At 36.9% G+C, this 17,869-nt stretch overlaps 2 protein-coding genes and 1 pseudogene across 7 annotated transcripts in view; 1 reads left to right on the top strand and 2 right to left on the bottom strand.

Annotated features, from left to right (window-relative positions):
• Positions 1–214: 214 nt before the first annotated feature.
• Positions 215–2,903, bottom strand: LOC148791449 (caffeic acid 3-O-methyltransferase-like; annotated as a pseudogene).
• A 7,973-nt stretch (positions 2,904–10,876) lies between these two features.
• LOC148791448 (caffeic acid 3-O-methyltransferase-like) lies at positions 10,877–13,844 on the bottom strand. The gene is made up of 4 exons (XM_088888986.1): positions 12,556–13,844; positions 11,792–12,102; positions 11,624–11,688; positions 10,877–11,248 (listed from the first exon to the last, which is right to left on the bottom strand). The coding sequence occupies exons 1-4, from the start codon at positions 12,969–12,971 to the stop codon at positions 10,952–10,954; spliced, it is 1,089 nt and encodes a 362-aa protein (XP_088745112.1). The 5' UTR covers positions 12,972–13,844; the 3' UTR covers positions 10,877–10,951.
• A 1,715-nt stretch (positions 13,845–15,559) lies between these two features.
• The window catches only part of LOC104587564 (kinesin-like protein KIN-14K), a 31,725-nt gene continuing 29,415 nt past the window's right edge, over positions 15,560–17,869 (top strand). For 2 of the 6 annotated variants that reach the window (XM_088887692.1, XM_088887694.1), the window contains exons 1-2: positions 15,800–15,940; positions 16,030–16,130. The gene's annotated coding sequence lies outside the window, so the exon portion shown is untranslated. Of the gene's footprint in view, positions 15,941–16,029; positions 16,135–17,869 lie in introns of all 6 variants that reach the window. The other 4 variants (XM_088887689.1, XM_088887691.1, XM_088887690.1 and 1 more) reach the window with 4 other exon arrangements.

Below are 17,869 nucleotides of genomic sequence, written 5' to 3'. Positions count from 1 at the left end.
GTTCGTCGTCCCATAGGCGCGTCGGTAACTAAGGCAGGTGGTAGCTTGGGTCTGCACGTGCCGAGGTGGTTGGTTCATTTGGATGACAATCTGGAGATAACTGGGGTTCCCGAGCAGTTATTGCGGGGAATCATGACAATGTCAATAGCTTGGGAATCAATTGGAGTCGGCAGTGGAGCACTGGAGTGTGCGCTGCTATGGTCTGTGGCACAGGTAAGTCTCCTCTTCTTATTCCTTGTGTTTCGTTCTCTTTCTTGGTATACTTATCGTGTTTGTCTACAGAATGGGAACACTCTGAGTATCTACAGCAGAAGGCCCAGTTGGCTGAGCTGCAGGCTGAGCTGCAGGCAGTAGGGCTATGCCTCGGCATCTTATTATACAATTTTCTATTGGCCTTATTGTACCATTTTCTGTTAGTTGGGGTAGGTTGTGCCTTGGGCGACCTCTTTGTACTCCTATGATTTTAGTTCGTTGGTCGAGGCATAGCCAGTCGGGCAACAACTTAGCGTCCCCAGTCTTGTGCCGACTAAGATGTAGTTGGTCGAGGCATAGCAAGCTGGGAAATGCCTTGGCATCCCCAGTCTTGTCGCGGCCGAGGTGTAGTTGGTCGAGGCATAGTCAGTCGGGTTATGCCTCAGCATCCCCGCTCTTGTGCTGACCGAGGTGTAGTTGCCCGAGATCTTTCGTTTCCCGAGTTCTCAACCATGGGACGCTTAGTTTCCTGTCTCAGAAGCCTATGGGGCCTTTCTAGGGCTAGCCCTTTCCCAGCTAGCTCGGTCGTTAAGCCGGAGGATGTGCGGAGTTTCTCGACCGCCCTCAGGCCTTGGTGGGCGGGGGCGTTCTTCATCCATCATATCCACGTGGTTATCATGAGAGAAGCACACTTTTAGGTGATGTTTTCAATTGATTTCCGTCACCAGCGTGTTGGTGTTTCATCGTGGGTAGGAGTGTCAATTGTACTGGATTTGGTCCAATCTGATCCAGTCCAAGTGAGTTCATTACAAATGTATCAGGTCCAATCCAATATAATGAATATTTTGTACTGATTCAATTTAATGTGTCTGGACCATTTAACCTGTTCAAATTTGTTTTAATTTATTCAAATTTGGTCCACTGACACTTATATTCTTATCTTCTATCAATGGACTAGATATTGGCTCAATCGGACCCATTCAAATATAATTTTTTTATAGATGGACAATGTCCAATCCAATCGAGTAAATACTTTGGACCATCAAGTCTGGACTGTTCTAATTCAATATGTCTTATTGGTATGTCCAATTCATTCAAATTGATTTTGGTTTAGACAGGGTCCAATCCAAAACCGGTCCATTGACACTCCTAATCATCGGGACTCAGGAGATAGCAGCAGATATAAACTTTGTGATCATAGACTTGCTTTAGGAATGAGAGAATATCTGTCCAGTGCTTTTGGAATTTGGGAAAGATTATACGAGCTTAAAGCATGTTTTTGGGAAAGATTCTACTTGTAAGCCATAGCATCCCACTAGGGCTGTTCACGGGTCAGGTTGGGTCGGTTTACTAGCATTTTTCTAACCGATCTGACCTGGTTGGTTTACCTAGAAATGAACCCGAAACCGACCCAATACTAAGTAAAACCGACATGATCAGTTTGAATCGGTTTGGGTCGGTTTTGTGAATGATTCTCTCGGTGTGAACGGTAAAGGATTCAAGTTTAACAAAGCAAAGGCTGGATGCCTAAAAATTAAAAATGATTTGATGGATTAAAACTAATATTTTATATATCAGAAATTTTATATATAATATGTATATTTTTGAAATAAATCTGAAATATATATATTTTCACAAATATATATCTGAAATATATATAGTAAAACTGAAACATATCAGATATATATATATATCTGAAATATATTATATATAATATATATCTAAGTTGATTTGTGTCAGTTCGGTTTCGATCAAAACCGAACTGAACTATCGATTTATATTTTTTTATAACCCAAAACCGACCGATACTAAAGAAAAACCGACCAACATGGATTGGATCGAACCGGGTTGATTGGATGTAATCATTTTAAGTGAGTCCATTCTACGACATGAAGCAAATCAAAATTCATACCTTTGATTTGAGGATACCTAGATGTAATCATTTTTAGTGTGAGTCCATTCCCACCTCCCACGTCAACCACATCTTTGAGACCTTCAAATCCCTTATATGTGTCCAGAATCTTCTTCAAAACCATTACCGTTGTGGTGTGACCTGACATTCCCCTAATAAAGAATTTGTTATACTTTGAATCTTTTTCACAGTACTTAAATATGGTCATTCCCTGTGCCTTATCAAAAGGAATTCCACCTTCCAAGATAGCATCTCTCAGGTGGTACCTGCAGCAAGCAGTGATAATGTTCAGATAGGATATGTAATTTTTTCTCCTGGAGATAGATACAGAATGCATGTCACATAAGGAGTGATGTTGGTGATGGAATGTACCCAAATCAGAGATTATATATAGTTCGGCAAGTAAGCTCATACCAGCTATCCATGAGCAACTTGTCTGATCCAGTAGAAACATGGGTCGAAGCGACATTCCATCCTGGTTGCTGGTGAAAAATTTGCAGACAGGAGTCAAGCCATAACGCCTTTAAGAACAGAATAGCTCGTCATCAGTAGAGACAAGACACAGTCGAGCATGGTAGCTGCATCTGGGTTTTCAGTGTGAAGGTGCAAGGCCATCTCTGAAGCCGAGAGGTACGCACCAGGGCCAGCTCTAGATATGATATCGAGTACGTCTAGCTCTGTAGCTACTTTCGAAGCCATAGGAAGCACTGAAGCACTTTGCCAATGCCGCCGCCAACATACAGTTTTCTTCTTCTTTCTCTTCATTTGGGGTTTCAAAGTTATTACTGATTAAAGTCATATTTAGGGGTGTAAATAGATCGAATTCAAATCTGATCAAGCAATATTCAAATTCGAATTCGATTAGAAAATCCGATATCCGAATTTGATTCAATATCTGATGGATGTTGAAATTAATATCTGAATTTAAATCCGATTAAATATTCGAATATCTGATTCGATTCGAATTCGATTAAGTAACTATTTTAGATAATTAATAAATATATAAAATAAATATTTTATTGATATAAATTATTTATATAACTTAATTATTATATATATTATATAAAATATTTTATATATTATATATAAGAATTAAATAATCGGTCGAATTCGGATATTTATCGAATCGAATTAGGTCATATCTAAATTCGAATTCGATTAATAATTTGATAAAAATAAAATATCTGAATTTGACCAATTAAATATTCGAATTATCCAAATTTAATTCGATTATATTAAATATCGAATTTAAAATCGGATTTTCGAATACCTTTACACCCCTAATCATATTCATTGTGGAAGAGAAAACAGTTATCTTCTTCCTTTTAAGCTTGGAGCTTCAGAGCTTATGAAATATATAGTGACTCCATTCTGATTTGTTAAACAATAGGCTGCTAGTATCTGATTAAAAATTCAAATGCTAATAATATAAAATTTTATTTGAGTGACATGCACTTACGTGCATAAGAGAAGAATATACAGGGAAAACATCTGCTGCAGCGTGGTCGCATTCGATGAAGTGTCTATATTGGTGAGACCACAGCAATAAATACAAGGCCAAGATTCTCGGTTTTAGCCCGGCATTCAGCTGGCACTTTTATGACAGAGGTGCATTCATAGGCTTATGACCCTTGATCAATGATATTAAGGGCATCAATGGACCGGTTTTTGGATTAGACTCGTTCAGTCCAAAATTAATTTCGGATTGGAATTAGATTGGGTCTGGTCCATTGATATAAAATAAAAATATCGGTGTTAGTAGATCCAGTTTTCAGGTTTGAATTGAAATCAATTTAAAATAAAATGAATTTGAACAGATTGAATGGTCTAAAGATTGAATTGAATTGGTCCAAATTGATCTAAAATATTTATTGGATTGAATTGGACTTGATTCATTTATAATGAAATCACATTGGACCGGATCGATTTGGACCAAATCCAGTCCAATTGACACCGCTGCTTGAGGTGGCTGACATCCTAATAGTTGGAAGTGTATATTAATGGAGCCAGAGCAATAAATCAAAGCCCATGATTCTTGGTTTTTTCCCAGCGCCACGACACTCTAATAAAAGTGAATTGGTTGATGTCGCATGAACAGTAAACCCCACATCCCCCTTTATTGGCATGCCTGACACTTTTACTATATAACCCTCAGGTCCAGGTCTGGATCCCCTACCAACAAAAAGCTCTAACAAATTATTGTAAGTATACATTGAAAACATCTCCCTTGTCATTTATGGAGAGGGGATAGGATCAGCTGCCCACAGAGAATATCCCACAAATGCTATACACAGCGCTACAGGAGATGTTTTGGTGCCAGAAGAGATGGGCAATGGCTTGTTGGAAGAGAGTTGGGAGTATATCTTAATTACCCAAGTTCCACTTTCTAACCCCATGTCCCACATTTTGCAATATCAGCAATGTTAATTCTTGTAATAGTAAATTTATGCCTAAAGAATTGTTTTTAGTGGCTACTGATGTAGTGGATTATCTCCTTTAAGAAGTAGCCAAGAAGCAAAGATGTGGCATATTTTTAGGGCTCTATAGTTTGCAAAAGTTCAAGGATTTTTATTTTATTTATTTATTTATTTTTTATAAATCTTACCTGGATCTTCTAAAAGGGGACAATGACAATTGCACTTCAAAACTAGGGAAAATCTATGATACTAGAGAGATATGGTATGTATTGAAAGAGTTTCGACCAATCAAAGCAGTCCCATGAATTTTGATGAATACCACCCAATTGGTGACATCTTTTATGTAACCTAGGCCCGGCCTTAAGAATTTGACTTACGGCCTGAGTCCGAACAGTCCAACCTAGGCCTGACCTGAATTGAAATTTGATGCACTTAGGTTGGGCCCAAATTGGGTTGTCCTAGTATTGGTCAATGAACCCATGTTAAAATTTAATATTAATGTGTATGTATCATGTAAGCATATATGTATGGTTTACCAAAATTATGCATAATGTATGTTGATAGGCAGGTCAGGTTCGGGTTAGGATAAGGAAGGACTTGTCTCGAACCAGGTTTAGATTATCTAATGACTAAGCTCGAGTCCATCCCAAAATTATGGGCCCAAGCCCAATAGAGGCCCAAAATCCAAGGCCTGCTCGTGTCAAATTGCAGGATGAGTCGGCTCAGGCTCAGGTTGAGCTGCCCAAAATCCAAGGCCACTCCAATCCTCCTCCTCCTCTGCATGATTCATACTCGGTCCTTAGAGTCAGTGGTGCTATGTTTTTGTTCGGGATCAAGGTTGAAATAGGACAAGTGATGAAAGGAGGGGAATTGAAAGGAAGAAGAACAGCAAGAACAAGAACTGAAGAAGAAAGAGAGGGAGTGGACGAGGTGAGTTAAATTGCCCATGCTCTGATTCGTTAAGGAATTCCAAGGCTTGAGGTGGGGTGCAGGCGCCGGTGGTCACTGACGCATGGACGGCCAATGCAATTGCAATCTTTTCTACTAGCTCCATCTGACGTCACTGCAGCAGAGCCACTATTAGCTAATTGGTCTAGTGGTGTTAAGATTAGGGCGTCAATGGCAATGGTGGCCACCATCGTTGTTGTCCCCGCCATCATCGTCGGATGTGGGCGAGTAGGAAAAGCGTTGCAAAGCATGGGGGACGGTTCCGATGTGCTTGTGAAGAGAAGGGAATCTATGCCACTCGATTTCCTCAAATCCATCTTGGTTTACACCAGAAACGATGATCTCGAAGTTGTTCTTCAATCCACTCCTCAATCCTAGTGCAACGACTTGGTTTTCTTGAACAACGGGATGCTTGAGCCATGACTTGAGAGCAAAGGTTTTTGTTAAAAGAACGTTATATCAGAATTTCCTTTCCTTTTGGTGGTTACATGAGGGAGATGAGTATGATAATTATGTATGGGTACTATTACCCAACGTTTTAAAAAACAACCCCGAAATGGAATAGTTCTGGCCACTGGTTTTTAGGTCGATGATAAAAAATAAAAAACGGTCAAAAACTGTTGAATGGGTTGATGGTTTGATTGTTCGGATCAATGGGTTATTGACTTTTTCAACGGTTTTTGAATAAAATTTGGGTTTTGGATTAAATGGAACCAATTGCCTAGACAGTTCCCGGGCCAAATGATCCGACCTTCTGGGTCAATGACGGTTCAAAAATCTTGCTATTACCCAATGTTTTAAAAAAATGACCCAGAAACAAAACCGTTCTGGCCACCAGTTTTTGAGTCGACGGTCCGACCATCCAGTTCGAACGGACAACCCGTTCTGACAAACAAAATAAAAAATAAAAATAAATAAAAACTGTTAAAAACCATTGAATGGATTGACGGTTCAACCACCCACGCCAATGGGTTGTTGACTTTTTCAACAGTTTTTTACAAAAAGCAAAGTTTTGGGTTAAATGGAACCGGTTGCTTGAACAGTTCCCAGGCCGAACAGTCCGACCATTCGAGTCAATGACAGTTCAAAAACCTTGCTATTACCTTCACTGCCAAGTTGTGACTAGCATTTCCCCTACATAATTTTTTATCCTTTTTAACATTATTGTTAATTTTTTATTAATTTTTTTTGTGTCTAATTTTTTTGCTTTTAAAATATTTTTATTATTTTATTGTTTAATATTATTTTTTATTTCTATCAATATTTTTGTTTATCTTTTTAATATTATTTATTATTTTTAATTTCTTTATTTTATCATTTCTTAAAATTGTATTTGTATTATTTTATAATATTTTAATCATTTCCATTTTTTATTCTTTAAATAATAGTTTGAAGAGTAAACTTGTAATATGTACATTTTCCAAACATCACAACATTTAAACTACCAAACAACTCCTCCACATCCTTCAAACTTCAGAAGTGGTCTGGATTGGGTCAAAGTAGACTACATTAGTAGTTAATAATCTAAGAAAAAAAAAGAAAAAAAAAACTGTATTATTAGACTAGCTTATACACCCATAAGACTTTATTACAATTGGCACGCCTTTCGCATGTTAATTTGACACCCAACATCATCAAGACTTCATTTGGAAGGAGTACATACAAAATACAAGTACAAATACTGTAACGATTTTGGGTTAACATGTAATTGGTATTGTGAATATTTGTATTTGCATTCTTTTCAAACTAAGCCTAAGCTTCTGCAAGTGGACCATTTACATCTACTGTAACGATTTTGGGTTAACAACTGACCCATCTCCAAACCTCATTTTACCTGGGTTAATGTCAATTATGTCCTTAAAAATTTTAACAAGGTAGTGCATGTTTTCGCCAAAATATAATATCTTTCTCTCATCCAAGCTAAAACAAGACGGGATCCGTTTAGGCACACTAAGTAAACATGTAATAGCTGTGTGAGAGTAAACATGTAATAGTTGTGTGACATATGTCCCAGTTAATGTGCCTTTCATCCAAACGTTTTTGTTCCGTTAGACAAAAATTATCTATTATCTTATTATCTTTGTCAAAATAATTAAAAATAAAAACAATGAAAAAGAAAAACCTAAACGTGTTAGGAGTTGGGACTCATTTATGTTTTCTTTTTTTTGTTTTTTATTTTTAATTATTTTGACAAAGATAATAAAATAATAGATAATTTCTATTTAATGGAACAAAAAAGTTTGGATAAAAGGCACATTAACTAGGACATGTGTCACACAGCTATTACGTGCTCACTCATTGCGCTTACCTAACGTGCCTACTACATCCAGACCCTACTACTACAGCTATTTACCGGCGAAAACAAAGTTACATATTAAACAAATTTTTAAAATAACACGTGCTTTAAGCTTTAATATTTTGAACAAATTTATTATAGGCTTTTTCTAATTGATACTATATCGATTACAATTTTGAATAAGAAATAAAATAATTAATTAATCAATGTAATAAGTACATTTTCTAATTTAAACCATATTTTAAATCTTCTACAATTTTCAAATGTTTCCCAAATATGTATCCAGATAGTTTGCACTACACATAATTTATTAAAATATGTAATTTCTATAGTATTTTTTTTTTTTTTTTGAAAAGCGTAAGGTAAAAAAAGCATTAAAAGAATATGAAAAATGGTACAAAACACAAAGGCCAAGTTCCATAGGACCAACAAAGAACAAACTGTAGGCTAATAGACAAAAGAACCATTAAAACCCAAACAAAACCAGCTGAAACAAACAAGCCATGTCAAAAGACTCGAACTAGTTATGTATCGCACAAGTCATGATCGACATGATATATATATATACCTCCATATTGGGTTGTATTGTGCCATCTTTGAATAGTACAATACAGACTAATAGAGAAGTGTACCAATGCCGAATTTGACAAAACTGTATGTTGTCAACTTTTGGATTGTTTCTGAACTTTAATAAAAATTATAAATTATAAATATAAGAACTAAAATAAATGATTTATATGTTTTATTTTACCAATAAATTACATGTTAAAAATGAAAGTATAGCTATTATTTAAAAAATAGAATTACTATATAAATAATAATTTTCAACAAAACTATTAAAAGTTGAAAATTCTGATTATGAAAACTAAAAGTAAAGTTATAATTATAGAAACTGAATTAAATAATTTAAGATTTAATTTCCCCCTAAAATTTAATAATAACTTAAAGTTAGTAATAATTTATTTTTTCTTACTTAAATGATTTATATGTTTTGTTTTACAAAAATATGTACAATAAAACAATTGTTTGTTAAAATTGAAGGTTGGTGTTGGCTCTCATAAGGCTAACAATGGTTTCCTCCTCCATAGCCCGAAATAGATCTCTAGCAAATTCTTCATCGTTGAGGAAAAACAACCTTATTGTCTTGGAAACCAATTTTACCCAATGATCCTTCAAGCCATCTTCCTCTGATGACCCAACAATCAATTGACCGAAGGTCCCCTCATTAATTGGAGAAGTCTATTCATTATCCATTAACTGGCAATTTTCAACCTCAACCTCCCTAACTTCAAAGAGCACTAATCACTCTTAACCCTTTGAACTCTTAGGCAGCTCTAGTCTTTTCCATCTAGAGAAACCAAACCAAAAGCCCCAAGGGACAAGCTTTCCAAGGGAAGCTTGGAAATCCAAAGAAAAACCAAACCAAAAACATATTCTTCTCCTTCATGCCTTGCGTTCAAGTGCAAAGAGAGGGAATCTAACTTTAATTCCAAAAATCTTTCTTTTTCATCGATCTTCGCAGATGAAGCCACTGATTTCGAACAATCTTTCTTCTTTGTCTCTCTTGCACAAGGGAAGACAGTCGTCCATTTAGAAACCCCATTTCAAGTTTCTTCAAGAATAACCCATTTCATCGGCCATTCCCTTCCAAATGATAAAGATTCTTCTTGCTCAAGACCTTGAAGCCATGCCTTACTGGGAGATTCTGAAGAGGGTCAAACGACTGAAACCGCATGAGCCATCACTAGGGACTCTTGGGTTTTTATTTCTTACAACCTTGTGCTTTATGTGTTGCTTCTTTTACTTTGAGTACACTATTGTCACTAGAGGGCTTTGCATTTGTGGACAGTTGAAGAAGTTCATGTGGTTGGGTTTTGATGTTATTGCTCGGGATGAAAGGGCAGGGTTCCTAGGAGAGGATGGGGACAGATCGACCCATGAGGCCATGACCCATTGACCAAACGTTTATCCCGTTTAAGTGTCACAACATTTTTTGGCCCTTTTGGTCTTATTGGGTCTTTGGGGGAACTGATCAACCCAAGCCCAATGCACTCTACAGCTAAGTTCTTTGTTAAGTTCAAACTATATATTGGCATCCAATGCACTCTACAGTTCATGCTTGAAGTGGCATGTAAATGAAGCATATTCTGAAATTCATAGTATGTATATTGGGTTTGAGACTTTAGGTCATAAGTATTTGGTTGTGAGCATTACAATAATAGCTTGGAAAATCTGTAGATGTTGTTGATCATAGTGGCTTCATTAGTTTTTGAGCTGGGTAAAATCGACTTGAGGTAAATATGGGTTCATCTTATCCTCTTTCAAGAGCAACTGATGGATAGATATTGCTGCAGCCCAACAGAGCCAATACATAATACATTCTTCTCATCATCTTCCATGACTTCAACATGATTATCCAACGCTCTGTGTTTAGACTCCAAGTGCCAGCCATTCCCATATGTTCCAAGGAGTGGCAGCCTCAGGTTCCACGGAAGAATTAATGGCGGCCAATGGTAGAGTGGCCTCACCAAGCACCCCAATCGTGACCAGAAGACTACAATCCCTTAGATTCAAAGCCAACTTTGCAGACCAGACAACAACCCCTTTGATTCAATCTTCTTTACTCGCGAATATAGAAAGGATACAAGAAAAACTTTACCAAATTCATTTTCGAACAAAACCCAAAATTACACTCTGTTTCACAGCCGTAAAAGCATGGATTTCTGGATGATAAGAACAATATTAACGACACGAATAGAAAGAAGAAAACTTACCCAAATTCCTTCTTGAACAAAACCCATAACAACCCGTGTGCCATTTTGCTGTACCAGGCCGCTAGTGGCACAATCCGATTTACACCTCTACTCACTAGTGGGGCGTCCCAAGAGATTACAGCTGATTTGGATTCTGCGATCATTGGGCTTGCGCTAGGAATGGCAGAGTCTGTCCATATAGTTTGGACTTCGGAAAAAAGGTTCTATCAGGGCGAGGCATGTGTTTTGGGAAAGATTCTACTTGTATACTCTAACACCCCACAAATTAGAAAAGTATTTGTAAATATGACTCAATGAACAAAATGAAGTTTAGACATGACAGAATATGCACACCATAAGATCAAACAGACTACTTTCTTATAATGGTGAAAATTTAAAAACCACAATATCTTTCAAAGGTAAAAATATGTGATCATTTGTGGAACTCCATAAGCCAAGTGTGGTAAGCACAACAAACAATTTCACATTTAGCAAAACCAGAGCTTATTGCCAAGGCCTCAAACTCCTTATGCGTCCTCTCTTTTCCTCCGGAGCAAAAAGCTAGCATGACTAAATCATATTGGAAGGCAACCTTAGAGGCGTTACTATTCTCTGGAGCCATTGGAAGAATTGATTCCACAACAATCACTTTTCCCGATTTTGGTAGGGCTTTCCAACAGTTGTTCAAAAGCTTCAAGCAATGTTCATCACTCCAATTGTGAAGTATCCACTACAAATATCAAGAAAACTAGAATAGTATTTCATTAAATAGAACAACAGAAAACAGATATTTGAAACAAAATGTAAAGGACTGATTCATCCCCTATTCTGAATTAGTAATGAACCAATATTATGGAGCCATTAAATCACAAAAGAATAGAACAGAAAGTACCCTGGCATAACCCTGTGCATTTTAATTTCCTAAATATATACCCTGTCTATAATTTGTTACCTATGATTGAAGGGCCAATGAAGTAATGGTCTTCTAGAGATCATGGATTATTATTATTATTTCTTTTGATAAGTGATTAAATATGGCTAATCTGCCTAATATGATGAATAACCCTACAATTTAGTTAATAAATAAACAAAAGAGCTAATTTACCTTCATAAAAATGGCTTCTCCTCTTGGGACACATTCAAACATATCCCCTCCAACATGTTCCACACCTGCCGCATAGTTATAATTATTCTATTAGAAATCTATAAACAGAAGTTATATTTATTTTTTCTAATATAATAATAATTAAATCAAGACAAAGAAAGCTCTTACCAGCATAGGATGGAGCTTCTGCTATGACATGAGGCAAATCAAAATTGATACCTTTGATCTGAGGATACTTGGATGTAATCATTTCTAGGGTGGTTCCAGTCCCACCCCCCACATCAACCACCTCTTCGAGACTCTCAAATCCATTGTATGTGTCAAGAATCTGGTCCATGACTATTATGCTATGAACTGACATTGCCTTGTTAAATAACTTGTTATACCTGGAATCTGTCTCACAGTACTCAAAGAAGGTCATTCCACGGGCCTTACTAAAAGGAATTCCACTTTCCAAAATAGCATCTTTCAGGTGGCACCTACAAGTAGTGATATTGATAACTTTCGTTTTAGTTCAGATCAACAAAGTAAAACACACAAATTCAACAAAAAATGTGGGAAAGCTCAACTCCATTTCTTACATGAAACATGTGAAATGATTGTTAGTCACCAGGTTGGAAAGAGTTCAAGTCAAGGTGAAAGAATCTAATTTTTCATACGTTACAATGAAAAAAAAAAAAAGAACATTACTTCATAGAGAGATGAAAATAAGTTCATTAGAATTTGAACGCCATATTAATTTCTGCAGCTTTAATTGTTTCTAATTAGCTGCATATCCAAACTGAGAAGATAGAAGGGAAGTGATTTCGGCACATCACATTTATCATAAAATGGGGCGCACCCTTCATTATGAAACCAAGTGATGAATGTTTGAAACGAAAAATGTACAAGAGCGCTGAGCGCTGTGAGAAATTTACAGAGTAAGCTCATACCAGGAATCCAGGATCAGCTTGTCATGATTTATTAGCAGCAGAGGTACAAGAGAAATTCCATTCGGATTGCGAGTGAGGAATTTACAGACAGGAGCCAAGCCATAACGCCTTTCAACTTGGTCATTGTCCCGTTTGACGAGAGAGCATTTAAGAACAGAGTAGCTCGTCAGTAGAGACAAGACACGATCGAGCATGGTAGCTGCATCTGGGTTTTCAGTGCGCAGGTGGAAGGCGATCTCTGAAGCCGAGAGGTAGGCATCAGGGCCAGCTCTAGATATGATCTCAAACACGTCTAGCTCCGTAGCCACTTTCAGAGCCATAGGAAACACTACAGCAGTTGCCAATTGCATGGCCACCAACATACAGTTCTCTTCATTTGAGGGTTCAAAGTGATTACTGCCCCTGGTTAGAGCCATATTCACTATATATTGGAACAGAAAATAGTTAAAAGTGAGAGCTATCTTCTCCCTTTTAGCTGGGAGCCTCAGAGGTTATGAAATAATATATAGAGGCTCCATGATACTAATGAGGTGTACGTATACGTATGATCTGATTTGTTTGATTTTATGACAAACAATAGGCTGCTAGTATCTGATTGAAAGTTCAAATGCTAATAACATTAGTTGGATGACATGTACATAAGAGAAGAGATAAGAGAGTAGAACTGAATAATAAAGTAGGAGAAGAGAAAGATTACAGGGAGAACATCTGTCACATTAGATGAAATGTCTGTCTATATTGGTGGGGCCACAACAAATAAATCTAAGGCCACGATTCTTGGTTTTAGCCCTGTGCCAGGACCCCTTGTATTGGCATGCAGCTCACACTTTAGCTGAGGTAGATGTGGCATGAACAAAAGCCACACAACCCCTTGTATCGGCATGAACAAAAGCCACACACCGGAGCTAGAATCACAACCGACCTGTCACCCCACTATAGAACCGGCGTCAACCTCACAATGCCTCAGTAGATTTCGCCAAGACCCATACCTCAGAAGAGTGAGATCCTAACTACGTCCCAGACGAGGAGGTGAGTAGTGTAACCACCTCAGTCAAGTCTCACAACTCACTTCTACAGCAGGATCCCAATGGAGTAGGTATAAGAGGCATCCTTGGCCTGAGCCCCCAAGAGTGGGCTCAACCCGAAGAAGAAGATCACGAAATGAGCCCGAACAAAGACCAAAAAGTTAGCCGGTTTGACACCTTGAGATCCGTGTTGAGCCTCAGCCCTAGGACTTCAAGGCTCTGAACCTGGAGTCAAATGATGGGTTGGATTAACTCCTCGATCACATGGAGAGCTTCCAACCACATTCTATCAAATAACTCAGGTGTGGTACTCGGGTTTGGCACCGGGCTCAATTAAAAGCTGGAAGTAGTTTATGGATCTCCTGACCACCCATTATGCTGATTTGATGTCTAATGGTGCCTAATTGTCATAAACGATTATAATTATTACCCTTTTCGATTTTACAAACAAATAAAATACAATTATCGAATTAAAAAACATAAATAGAACCAATTGCATACTAAGTTCAAGAATGATATCTAGATTAATATAACTTTTAAAACCATCCAAGATATTTGTTAGAGTCACGCATCATTAATTGATTGTCTATTTTGTTTGTTATTTCGTCCAAAGGTTACACTGTAGAGTATACAAATGATGAATGAGACTCATCATGGGAGATCTTGGTGGTGATATCTCAACTATCGAAGTGAGTCTTCATGCGCACCGATGCTAATCCAATTGATTTTGTGAATAATTAAGATCACCCAATTGCAAAGATTTTTTTCTCTTGGACATAAGGATTCTTAAAAATTGTATCATCATGATCAATCACATCTATATGTTGGGAAGCTGAAAGTGACACTTTGCCTCCTGAATTTTCACTAGGAACAAAGACCCTCTTAAACTTTCAAATTCTAACACTTTCCCCCCTCCGTTAACATTCGTTCATGTGTTTGTTAAAAATTTCTAGATCCCCAAATTATCCTTCTTAATTTGTCGGACTATTTTGCCCTTTCTCTTATATATTTGTATACTCTTTACATACATTTCTTTCTTTTTATTCTATCAATCAAATGAGCAAAACAAAACTCAGTTTATCCTCTATTTGAAAACACTTAAAATAATAATTTATTCGAATATGAATTAATTTTAAGTGGTGGGACCCCACAATAAGCGAAAAATAAACACTTATTTATGATCGACAAAATAACGTAAAATAAGTGATTATTTTGATAATAAACACTTAAAGAATAAGCCAGAATTGGTTGGCTTTTTTAAGTGCTTGTTCCATTTTAGCTTCGGATTTTAAGTGCTTTAAGCTCACCCAATGTGCCTAATCGTATCCCGTCTTGTCTTATCTTGGATGAGAGAAACATCTTATTTTGGCGAAAGGATGCTCTACCTTGTTTTGATTTTTAAGGACATATTTGAGATTAACCCAGGTAAAATGGTCCACTTGCAGAAGCTTAGACTGAGTTTGGAAAGAGTGTAAATATAAATTTTCACCTTTCATTGTATAAAAACATACAAAATACAAGGTTTTACACTCTACATTTTTGTAATTTCCATCTACTCCTTCCAAACTGAACCTTAGTGATAATTTGTGGGTCGTTCTCAAGTATAAATTGCTTGGTCAATTTTGAAGGAATGACCGAAAAGCCCGAGTCTATTAGAGCATTGCAAACAATTTCACAACCAGCAAAGCCCGAGTCTATTAGAGCGGTAACTAGCTTCTGGAGCCATTGGAAGAATTGATTCAACAATGATCACTTTTCCTGACTTTGTAGGGCTTTCCAACAGTTTCTCAAAATCTTTAAGCAATCTTCATCATTCCAGTCATGAAGTATCCACTACAAAAATCACGAAAATTAAAAAATATATATATATATATGTATATATATATATCTATATATATATATATATTTGGAGACATTAAATCACGAAAGAACATATCGAAAATGTACCCTATAATACTGTGGATTTTAATTTCCTAAATACTCTCTGTCTATGTTTTATCACTTCCTTGATTTGAGGACTAATAGACATTATGACTTTCTTGATTTGTAAACTTTATTTGCTTTAAATGACTTGATACTACAAAGAGATTCTTGGTGAATGTAATTCTCTTCTAGATATCGTGGGACATATCCAGTCTACCCCTCTCAAGACCTAAAAGAAGAACTAACCTTCATAAAAATGGCTTCTCCTTTGGGGACATATTCAAACATATCTCCTCCAACATGTTTCACACCTGTCCCATGGTTACAAATACTTTCTGAGTTTCTGTTAGCTGTTAGAAATTAAAGGAAGTGAAAAGCAGACACGGAGTAGAGCAAGGGTTGCGGGATTTTGACCTCTGTGTCAACTTGATTTGCAGGTGACGTCAAAATTCGTCTCTTTTATTTTACTTTATTTTAACTATTTTAATCAGACCAGCTAAACTCCTGGAGATCTCCGTTTCTGTAGCCTGAGCTCGAATCTGCTAAGCTCCGCCGGTCGAAGACTACATAAAGAACAGGGTTTAGTGGTTTAGGACTCCGTTATCCCGTTTAGGGCTGATTCTTGCAGTAGGTCCAGATGTCTACTTGTATTATTGCTTTTTTTTTCTTTTTTTTTGTTTTTTATGTATTTTTCTCACCAGTTAGGGTTTGTTTGTTTTGTGGGTTTTTTTTATAAGTATGCATGTGTGTATCTTTGATGATGACTATGTATGTTATTGTGGCAAGAACGACTGTTTTTGGGATAATTTTTACTGTTTAGAGAGAAATTTAGTTATTGTCGGGTTTTCATACAAGTGTATAAACTTATGTTGTGCTTTGTCAGTGTTGATACTTGGAGTTTTAATCATGTTTACGTGCAATGTAGCTGTAAAGAGATCTATTTTAGTGTTTCAAATTGGAATGCCAAACCTGAAATTGTAATCTATCAACTTAGAGTCTGTGGTGAAGTCATTTCTCGAATTGGCTGGTCTTTTTTGAGATCTACTCAGTGTTGTGTATCTTTTAGATTGGAAGTTTGCTTTTTCCGGTGGCCAATTTGGGAGGTGATGGAGCTTACGAGTCTTAATTTATTTTTACTGAACCAGAAACTACAGATTTTGACTTTGGTCTGGAAACGGTAGGATTAGGAAGAAAGAGTACACCTTTTTCATTCATTTTGTAATGCTTGTTTTAAGCTAGTTTGATTTTGAGAGGAATATGCCTTTTGTGATTCTTAGAGATTTTTTGGGTGCATTTTCTAATGCGTATTTGAAGTGGTTTAGAGTTCTTGTCTAAACAACTCAACCGTTAAAAGTTAGCTACTTGAGCCATTTGGCAAGCTTTCCTAAGCACCCACAAAAGTTCCAAATAGCACTTAGTATGTGGCATGAAGGGAGACATTGTTTGTTCGTGGTAAAAAATTTCAGTCCAAAAGAACTCTCTACATTTTTGGATAGACCCTGTACTATTGGCAAGTTGTATATGATTAAGCAATTAAAAGTGTGAATGGCTATTATCCATTGGGAGAACTCCCATACAAGGTTGGTTATAGCAATATAAGGCTCAAATGGAATGTGGGATTGAACAATGACCAATGCAATAGTAATCATATCTAATGAACCGTCTATCCAATTTGAGGCGGTTTCCAAATGCTCTATTAATGGTAATTCCTATCAACATTTGATAACCTAAAACCTGTATCTATGGTTATGATCAAACTAGCCATCCATTCGTCTACTACTGGACCATTAAAACAGGAGTGACAAGAAGCTGACAAGAAAGGCTTATCAGTTGCACTCAATTCTATGGGCCTTAAGGCTTGGCATTTATTATTACTCTTAGTTCAAGTGGTTGTGCCCATCAGATAAACAATATTGGTGTTTGTTGCCATTTGCTATTTTCTGCTACCTTTAGTAGACTTGCTGAATGTAAGGTTAAGTAAAGCTAAGTGTTAATTCTAGGACACCAGCGCACATAAGACATTAGTGATAAGGAGTGGCAATTGGGTGGGCTGGGTTGGACATTGGTTGAAGTGCAATCCTTCCACTAACCACCCATACCCATTACACACCCATTGCCCAGCCTAATCCTTATCCAACCCTATGGACCTTATCCATTCACTCAAACTCATTTAAATTGAAAAAGTTCTCTTTTTCTCCACCTATCCACATCAAGCATGGAGATCAACTGTTATTAGAAAGATAAGGCCATGTATTATGTGTTGACAAATGTTTGTATATCTTGGTTGTTCATTTGCACTCGCCCCTTTGTGTAGACTTTTGCTTGAAAGCTCAGCAAGATGTAAGGTGGTGGTTGTTTCATGGGAT

The sequence above is a fragment of the Nelumbo nucifera genome, chromosome 5 (assembly GCF_055504915.1).
Source record: "Nelumbo nucifera cultivar China Antique chromosome 5, China Antique-T2T, whole genome shotgun sequence".
In the NCBI taxonomy this organism is placed as follows: Eukaryota; Viridiplantae; Streptophyta; class Magnoliopsida; order Proteales; family Nelumbonaceae; genus Nelumbo; species Nelumbo nucifera.
Note: the sequence above shows the minus strand (reverse complement) of the source record. Positions and strands in the feature narration are given on the sequence as shown.

What these genes read in the sequence shown, in the direction of transcription:
- LOC148791448 (XM_088888986.1), bottom strand. Translation starts at nt 12,971, where the DNA reads ATGGCTCTAACCAGGGGCAGTAATCACTTTGAACCCTCAAATGAAGAG. An exon ending in AAGCTGATCCTGGATTCCTG is followed by an intron (nt 12,103 to 12,555) that starts GTATGAGCTTAC and finishes CACTACTTGTAG; the next exon opens with GTGCCACCTGAAAGATGCTA. An exon ending in AGAAGCTCCATCCTATGCTG is followed by an intron (nt 11,689 to 11,791) that starts GTAAGAGCTTTC and finishes ACTATGCGGCAG; the next exon opens with GTGTGGAACATGTTGGAGGG.